This window comes from Pundamilia nyererei, unplaced genomic scaffold, assembly GCF_000239375.1.
Source record: "Pundamilia nyererei isolate P.nyererei 1_Seehausen unplaced genomic scaffold, PunNye1.0 scaffold00199, whole genome shotgun sequence".
NCBI lineage: Eukaryota > Metazoa > Chordata > Actinopteri > Cichliformes > Cichlidae > Pundamilia > Pundamilia nyererei.
The window spans coordinates 690,272-699,514 of NW_005187600.1; the positions used below are offsets into that span (position 1 = coordinate 690,272).

Genomic DNA, 9,243 nt, shown 5'->3' on the forward strand with positions numbered 1-9,243 from the left:
GATCTCCCTCATTACCCTGAACTCCCAGCAACCCATCCAGACCGCTCAGTCCCTGAGAATATGATCGCAAAAACGAGAAAAGACGATCAAACGAAATGAGCATTGTCGGTGTTTCGTGTTAAGAATTGCATTTGTTAGTTGGGATGCTTACAGGTTTTCCAGGTGGTCCAGCAGGTCCTGACCTCCCCGGCAGACCTTCAGGTCCCTACAAAAGAGACAAGAAACTTCACCGGATGAAATCAAGGCCAAAACCGCTTAACCTTTACTGTTAACACTCATTGTTTATTATTTAATTCAGAGTGAATCATTAATTAGGCTTCACAGAAGACTGAATAATTAATCTGTGTTTATCAGACACCCAGTGCAAGTAAGTAAAGTTTATTTAGTGCTTTTCACTGACATAACAGTCACAAAGTGTTGAACAACAATTAAGACACCAGATAATCATGTTAAAACAGATAAAAAAAAATAGCATCAAATTGGTAAGACAGCATAACACACACCCAGTGCACGTGGGATTTATACTATCCGTAAATGTTGAAATAAACTATATTTCATAATAGTCACAGTAACTAATCTTGGAACTCCAGTCTGAGATGTGAAGGGACACTCGGCTTAAAACAAAACTCACAATTTGCCCAGCAGCTCCTTGTGTCCCTTTACTTCCTGGCTCACCACCTTTTCCCTTCAAAATGAATTCAGTGACATGAAAGTTGCATGAAGCAGGTTAAAAGTACCTTCACTATGATAGCTTTATTTAAGGGAATTAAGAAACTGCATGTTTGAGCCACGCTTTCTTCTTACCTTTGGTCCCTGGATTCCTTTAGTTCCTGGAGGACCAGGAGGGCCACCAGGTCCAGTTTGACCTTTAGGACCTGGAGAGCCTATGACCCCCATCTTCCCCATTGTACCCTAAAATCACAGTGAAATATACTCAGAAATTTCCAGAATCACACTATAATAGCAACAGCATACTATAGAAATGTAATTTTTGGAATTGAAATACGTCAGATGATCCGGTAAGATCATTTAGTCATTTATGGCACTTACTATTAAGTATTAAAACGGCAATTTAAATGCTTAAGAATGCTCTCTTACCAGTCTTACCACTTTCCCTCGTGTTCCAGACTCGCCTTTTACGCCTTTCATACCCCTGATGCCCTGGGAAACAAAGACAGTTATGCAGACACATGGCCTCACTGTGTTTGCACACATGATATTAAATATGCTTGACCATATTTATTATGGCCACAGAGTGAAACAAATAATGAAATCTAACCACGTCTCCCCGAATGCCTGGAAGACCCAGCATACCCTTTTCACCAAGACTGCCCTGAATTATAGAAAAACCAACAGAGACAGTTAAAAACCAGTGAAATGTTTTAGCTGGACAGTTAACATGTGTGAAAGGTACAGTATACCTTTGCTCCAGGCGCTCCACCTTTACCTTCAGCACCTCTCTTGCCAGGTAATCCCTAAAAACAGACACATAATGTATAAATAACTTACATATCACTGAAACAACTAAACCTTTTTTTTCACATTCAGGCCTAAATTAAGTTATATATTTTAAATATGCTCCACAACATGTCACTGTTGCCTATCCACGGCACGTTATTAGGTCCACCTGTTCAAATGACACCTGCTGAAGTTCACACTGAGCATCAGAATGGGGAACAAAGGGGGTTTAAATGACTTTGAGAACAGCTGGTGACTCAGACTGGCTGATCTGAGTCTTGTCCCCTTCAGTCCGGGTCGTAGCTCGAGCCCATGACATTGTGCTAGAGGTCAGCGGCGCATCAGGGGAGACTGTTTCGAGCCGATAGCAAGACAGGCACTAACTTAAATAATCACTTGTTACAACAAGGTATGCAAAAGAGCATCTCTAAATGCAAATGGGCTACGGCAGCACGAGCTTACACCAGGTGACACTTCTAGAAGCTAAGAACTGGAAACTGAAGCTATAGTTTGCATGCGATCACCAAAATTGGACAGTAACTGAATTCAAATGAAGAAGAGTCACGTCATGGATGTCCAGCCAGCAGATCTGCTGTCATGTTAATGTCAATATATGTTTCCAGCACCTTGGTGAATCTATGCTACAATCATAGCTGTTCTGAAAACAAAAGGGGGTTGATATTAGTACTTTAAGTGTACCTAATAATGTGTCCGGTGAGTGTGTGTGATTTAGTTAACATTTTTAACTCAAATTCAACACAAACACATCGAGGTGATACCAATATCGAACATTTAGTGCACATTTTAGCACACAGTCAGTATAATAATGGAAAGTTAATGTTAGGTAAAGTAAAACGTACAGCTGGTGACGGTCCAGTGGGTCCAGGAGGGCCCGTAGTACCAGGAGGACCCTGAAAGAAAAACAGATATAATGTTGTTCAGCAGCATTATAGTCAAACATGCATGTTCTGTAGAGACATATAGACACAGCACATGTTGTTAACGTGACTGAAGCAAACAGAGTCCCCCTCAGGTACTAACAGCGAGTCCCTGGAGCCCTTTCTGGCCTTTCGTTCCTGCTGCCCCAGTTTGGCCTCCAGCTCCAAATGGCCCACGAGTGCCTGATAAAGCCCTGGGGCCTGGCTCACCCTGTCAATAAATCATCATTATCACTACCAGGTTTTCACTCAGACATTTTGTTTACAGGCAACACCAGTTCTCAGGTTTTCTTCATCATTGTTTCTACATGTATGAGTTAAAACGACTGACCTTGAGTCCTGGGGGCCCCTGCTGTCCTCTATCTCCGGGTGCACCCCTGTACCCCTGAGAAAATCACATGTAGTAAAGACAAGGCAGAGGCGATGCACAGTCTTCCTTATATTTGCTCTTTTTGAATTAATATCCCTGTGTGGAAGTCAGTGGTGTTACAGTAAACTATACTTTAGGATTACTACATACCCGTTTCCCTTGTGGCCCCTTCGGTCCCTGTGAACCTTGGTTTCCTCTTTCACCCTCAGACCCCTTTGGTCCTTTCTGCCCAGGAGGTCCTGTGTTTCCCATAACACCCTGAAATCACAGTTTTATAAGTAACACAATTTTCACGAATACTGCAGTAAACTGATAGCAAAATTAACCTTTATTCTTCATTTTGGGATTGATATTGGACTCACAGATAAGCCTTTTTGGCCGGCTGGCCCTTGAAATCCTTTCTGTCCGTTTGGACCCTAAAGACAAGAACAACACTCAGTTTGTCCTGTTTCATGGGCTCATATTCCTGAAGTTACTCTAACAGTTATGATCTTCTAGGTCTTTCATTTTCCTTTGATTTTCTTTCTTTCTCTTGTTTTATCTGTGCTTTCTGTGCTCTTCGCATCTCTAGTTTTCTTACTTTAGGTTTTGTTAATTTTATGTTAAATGGAAATTGAAAACAGTTGAATCCATGACCAAGCTAATCAATCTACCTCCTCACCATCGAGACCAGCAGCTCCCTCCTGCCCCACAGGTCCTCTGGATCCCTGAACACAGGACATGTAGAGACAAACAGAAGAAGAAGAACACATGACACAGCATTATTGACGTGCACTTGCATACAGCTTTTTCTGTATTTAAGTAGGCGATAAGATACTTAGAGAAGCTCAGAGGTTCACCTTATCTCCTTTTACACCGCCTGATCCAGATGGCCCCTGACTTCCATCTTTACCCTGCGTGTTAAGAAATGTAAGATAATAACAGGGAGATAATATAAAGAAACATCCTATCAAAAAAGGAAGACAGCTCCGTCTTAGTGAGCTCGCAGTTTGGTAGAGCAGGTTTTTCTACCAAATGTATTTTGAATTTTAATTTCAGGGGATGTATTTGCTTCATGTTCATTATACCAAATACTGCATAAATAATTGTTCTATAATTTGATGCACAACAAAGAACAAAGCAAAGATTATAATTCAACGTTACTATTGGTACATCGAACTGCTCGGCATTAATGCCAAGGCATAATTTTAAAAAGCACCTTTCTGTCAGAGATATCTTGAAAATTAATATTATTAACAATATCTCACAAAAAACGGCGGCAAATTGCCTGTATTTGCCTGAACAACCATAATATTCAACCAAAAGTCGTCAAATTATAATGGTGACTCGGATCCATCTTGTCTTTTGAAAAGAGCAGGGTTAAAACCATGAAAATTAATCGTACATGCGCTGGCTTATCAAAGTTTTCGAATCAGTTCAAATGCGGTGTAAATAAACCCGACATCATCATCCTTCCAACAGGTCTGGTGACAGCGGGCGCGACTTGGTCTGGTGACTGACCCAGAGAAACTAATTATGAGTTCATGGCAAACTGGAAAGAAAGAAAGTGTCTGTTCGCTCCCGAGTGTTTCTGCAGTTATCACAAGAGGACTGTTCATCCTGCAGTTAAGCAAAACTGCAGAGAGATTAGCATGAAGGCTTTGTGACCTTTCACGTGGCTGACAGTTGACTTGATGAACAAAGTGTGACTAATGATGTGTTCTGAGTCTGGGATTTTGGGTTTTTCTAGTTTTGTATTTTGGATTATTTTCCTTGTATCCCTGTTTATTCATGACTCTCTTTTGTTTCCACATCTGGCTTCTTCTTCATCTTTGTGTTTATGATTTGTAACTTGTGTCAATTTAGTCTTGCATCCTTTTCAGTTGTGGCTCTCTTCCTGTTTTATTTTGGTGACTGTTCTTCTCTGTATCCTTTGTCTTGGTTGACGTCCTCCACAGTCATTATCTTAGGCTACGTTCACACTGCAGGTCTTGATGCTCAAATCCGATTTTTTTGTCTGCTCGTTCACACTACAAATAAAATGCGACAGCAAACGCGCTCTAGTGTGAACGCTCAAAGCGCTCACACTAGAGCGCAAATGCGCAAAAGAAGACGTCACACACAACGCGCTCTGTTTAGACCCAGAGCAAACAGTGTTGTTTGACTGATGGCCTTAATATAAAGACTTCGGACTTTACGTTTCCCAATTTTTGCTTTAAGTTATTTTGTTATTTACATAATAATGTAAATAACCTAATAATGATCCTTATTGCTGCTTTAGAGAGGAGCGGTGCTGCAAAGGATAGCTGCAGATTTCTGTCAGAATCTGCAGGTTATATAGAGAACAAATAAAATGTTCACGTTGTCTTCCCAACAGTTTCACCGGATGGCCAGGAAGCGTTCGCGATGTTTTCTCCGGCGCTGATAATTGGCGTCTGTCTTGTGTCAGTGACGTAAAAGACGGATTTAATGCGACATGACCATCAAACAGCAGTCGCTTTCTAAAACATCGGATTCAGGACCACATACGAAAGTGACCCAGATCGGATTTGAAAATATCGGATTTGTGCCGTTCACACTGTCAGACCATGATCGGGTAGATGGTCGCAGAGGGTCAAAAAAGTCGGATTTGATGCGCTTTCGCCTGCAGTGTGAACGTAGCCTTAGTTAACCCCAGCTGTGTTCCTACCTGGTTTTTTATCTCCTCATTATGTAAAATGCCTGAGTTCTGTACACAGCCAACCTTGACAGTTATGTTGGACAGACTGACAGAGCTTCAGTTTGTGTATGAAATAAAACAATTAGGCTCCCAAACTTCTAATTATATTTGAAAACAAAAGCAAAAAAACCCCCCAAAAAACAACAAAACCTTACAGAGTAACCTGTAACTCCAGGAGGACCAACTGGGCCTTGTGGACCTTGACCGCCTGGAAGACCACGGGACCCAACTTCACCCCATGGTCCAATGTTGCCGTGGATACCCTGTTGGATTAAAGTATGTTTAAAAAACAGAGAAAAAAGTTCATAGACTAAAAATGTTTCTTGGTTTTATACAATCTGATTGAAGTCTGTTAGTTAAATACTCAAAGACGTTCACATGCTGTGTGTAGAAAACACACACAGCTGCAGTCATGTGAAAAACAAAGCCCACGCTCGGAGCTCGGAGTTTAAGAGTGAAGGTAGCAGCAAGCTACCGCTCATCAAATGCACTTGATTAATCAAGTGTGACCATCTCTATAGAAGCAGATGTTGGTCTGGAGCTTTCAGGTGTGTGCTAACAAATTAATGCCACAAATTTTTGCATTTTTTGAACGCAATACAAACAAATTGCAAGTCTGCATTTTGGGTCCTTTGCTGCCTCCCCGCACACAGACCATGACACAAATGGTACCAAACCTCAATGAATTGAAGCGACCTTAAAATAAAGTTCAAGAGAAGTTGGACAAAATTCCTCCACGACACGAGAAACTGAAAATTATACAGAAAACTATTACTTCAAGTTACTACTGCTAAAGGTGGTGGCACGTTATCACAGGACTGCACGGAGTCCAATGAAAAACGTTCTTTTCCACACACCTGCCTTCATCTAATTCTCTAATTAACTCACAAACCAATGCTGACGTGTAGAAACTCAAACCGCTGACCAATCAGTGCGTCCGACCTCCTGAGCGTTCTCACATTCTCAAACATCAAGACATTTACCACAATAAAATCAAAAGCATAAGTTGACCAAAAGAAAGTGTAAACAAAGGACTGGATGAACGTTTTGTATGGACAAATAATTAAAATGACCTTACAGGAGCGCCTCTGTATCCCTGTGGTCCAGCCATGCCCATCTCTCCCTGGAGAATGACAAGAACTTGACTTTAGTAAGAAGTTAGAGAAACACTTATAAATAATGAACAGGCGATAGTAGAAAATAAGGGACTAATTCACTTACTCGGGGGCCTTGTATTCCTTTCGGTCCCTCCTCTCCTCTTGTACCCTTCACAGCACAAACGTTATCTTAGCATATGAGGAGCTAAATAACTGAGTGACTGATAAACCTGCTACTTAGTAATGAAGATGTGAGACTCATACCTTAAATCCTTTACTTCCTGTTAGTCCACTGGGGCCTTGTTTACCTACAACCCCCTAAAGGAAACATCAGGATTGGATTTTTTGGTCTGGCTATAAAGAAAGTACCACAAATTCCAGAAAGTCTACATTCATATATCATTGTTTGGGTTGAATTTTCAAGGCTTCATTATTTTCTTTCAACAAACACAGGAGTACTCTCCATACAGCTGCACAGTAACATACTCTCCTTCCTGGCTGTCCCGATGTCCCCTTCGTTCCTCTGCTGCCAGATTCTCCCTGGAAGTTGAATGACACAACGCTATGATCCTAACGTCACACAATTCACTGTGCTGAGTGATCACAGGACACTGTTGTAAAACTTTAGATCCTCATCTTATTAAATAAATGAATTCATTTATTACAGTCACTCCCATAGTCTCCAAAAATACTAACCATGTTTCATGAAGCAAGAATTTAAAAATTGCCTTACACTCTTTCCTACAGGGCCTTGGAATCCAGGAGGTCCTGTTTTTCCAGGCATTCCCTGTGGAAATGAGAACATGAGATAATAACTTGTCCCACTCCAGGATAAGCAAATGCAGCTGTCATATAACAGGACGAGCTCACTTTAGGTCCTGGAGGTCCGACCGCTCCATTCACTCCATTTGCACCAACAGGTCCCTGAGGCAAAGATCATATTAGTTCATCAAATATCTGTTACCCTGGTAATATTACTGCTCAAGTATCATTTCTGACAGATTAAATGTTAACTATTAACCTAAAGAAGAAAGGATCAAATCTGATTCTGGAACACTTAACCCATTTTGTTCTGTAGGAATAACAAACCCATAACAATAAATACATAAAAAGAAAAATAATTCCCATTAATAAGGGAGGCTTCTGTTCCAAACACAGCACATGGTTAGTCTTACCGAGGCTCCACGACTGCCATCCTGCCCCTTGTGGCCCAGATGACCTTTAAATCCCTGAAAAATGAAAGAAATGTCTCCTTTTTTCTATTTGTTTTTTCTAGTGTGAATAAAAAAAGGAGTTAAAATTTACCATATATTTAAAATCCATATAAATACAATACAATTTTATTTATATAGCACGTTTAAAACCAGGGGGTACACCAAAGTGCTTCACAGTAAGGAACAACGGTAAATGATTACACTGAACAGTAAGTCACTAAAACAAAGTAAAATAGAGAAAATAGAGAACAAACAAAAGCATAAGTAAGTAGGGATCAGAGATGATTATGCAGAGAAATGAGTATCTGCAAAAACTCAAAATCTCACCAAGTATATTTGTCTTATTTCTAGTCAAAATGATCTCATTACACTTAAAATAAGACAAAATCAGCTACAAAGCAACTTTGCAGTAAGATTCAGGAACTTGTTTCATTGGCAGATTTTTTCACTGAATACAAGATATTTTACCTTGAAATAAGTGAAAAAATCTGCCAATGAAACAAGTTCCTGAATCTTACTGGAACGTTGCTTTGTAGCTGACCAGATGATCGTAAAGAACGGCTGGGAGTATAGAGACTGAGGAGGTATATAAATAGTGCCATCATCTGGATAGTAGCTTTAGCAGATGTCACATGTGGTGGATAGATCGATTCTGTTTTAAAGCTATAAACATGTGTTTCTCTAATGTTTACATGTACAGCATGGTCACCTTCAGGCCTTTTGAACCCGGCATCCCCGGGACTCCAATCTTCCCCTAAACAGATGGGGTACACAATCAGGTACAAACACAGTGTGAACTCTTTGACATGCCTCTGTTTAATGCAATAGTAAGAGCTTTTTCAATGCACTGATTGGTCGATGCCTTCAGTCACAGATGTAAAAAAACAACAATTAACAGCGCAGTCATGCAAGTACAGAGTAAGAACTTTAACCATGTAGGAACCTTAATACCAGGTTCTCCTTGAAGTCCCCTCTCTCCTGATGTCCCCATCTGTCCCTGCAATAACAAATAAATACATAAATAATACGAACATAAGTATCTATACTGAACATGTTGTCACTTATACTCACAACAGGACCAGGGATTCCAGAAAATCCCGCTCGACCTTCCCGACCCTTTGACAAGAAGAATGACTGTTAATGGTTAAGAAATGTTACAACACTGCTCCCTCTACAATACTACAGTTCACATATTTTTGGAAATATTAAAAGTAAGAAAAAGCTGAAAAACACCTCCTTTGCAATTTTATGTTGACTTTGCTTTTAAAATGTCTTTTAACCCTTTAGAGCCAGTCGGTGCAGGCTCGCTCTGTTTTGCGTAACTATTTTTAAATCCCGGTAGCTCTGCAACCACGTAAGGTAGCGCAATAATTTTTTTTGCATATGAAGCCGGAGGAGTTGTACTTGCATCTTATGCCATCAGCTTGTCCTCGGTCACAGTTTCCTTCCACATATAGCTTTGCAAAAA

The 9,243-nt window shown here is 40.4% G+C and overlaps 1 protein-coding gene across 1 annotated transcript in view; it reads right to left on the minus strand.

The window, feature by feature from the left end:
* Positions 1-1,080: 1,080 nt before the first annotated feature.
* LOC102195831 (collagen alpha-1(I) chain-like) overlaps positions 1,081-9,243 on the minus strand; it is a 10,708-nt gene continuing 2,545 nt past the window's right edge. The window contains exons 9-24 of the mRNA XM_013914453.1: positions 8,468-8,529; positions 7,011-7,101; positions 6,826-6,879; positions 6,686-6,730; positions 6,543-6,587; positions 5,620-5,727; positions 3,606-3,659; positions 3,420-3,473; positions 3,129-3,182; positions 2,917-3,024; positions 2,728-2,781; positions 2,500-2,607; positions 2,319-2,369; positions 1,422-1,475; positions 1,280-1,333; positions 1,081-1,161 (exon numbers count right to left, since the gene is read on the minus strand). Of these exons, the coding sequence (XP_013769907.1) occupies positions 1,081-1,161; positions 1,280-1,333; positions 1,422-1,475; positions 2,319-2,369; positions 2,500-2,607; positions 2,728-2,781; positions 2,917-3,024; positions 3,129-3,182; positions 3,420-3,473; positions 3,606-3,659; positions 5,620-5,727; positions 6,543-6,587; positions 6,686-6,730; positions 6,826-6,879; positions 7,011-7,101; positions 8,468-8,529 (1,077 nt within the window). The remainder of the gene's footprint in view (positions 1,162-1,279; positions 1,334-1,421; positions 1,476-2,318; positions 2,370-2,499; positions 2,608-2,727; positions 2,782-2,916; positions 3,025-3,128; positions 3,183-3,419; positions 3,474-3,605; positions 3,660-5,619; positions 5,728-6,542; positions 6,588-6,685; positions 6,731-6,825; positions 6,880-7,010; positions 7,102-8,467; positions 8,530-9,243) is intronic.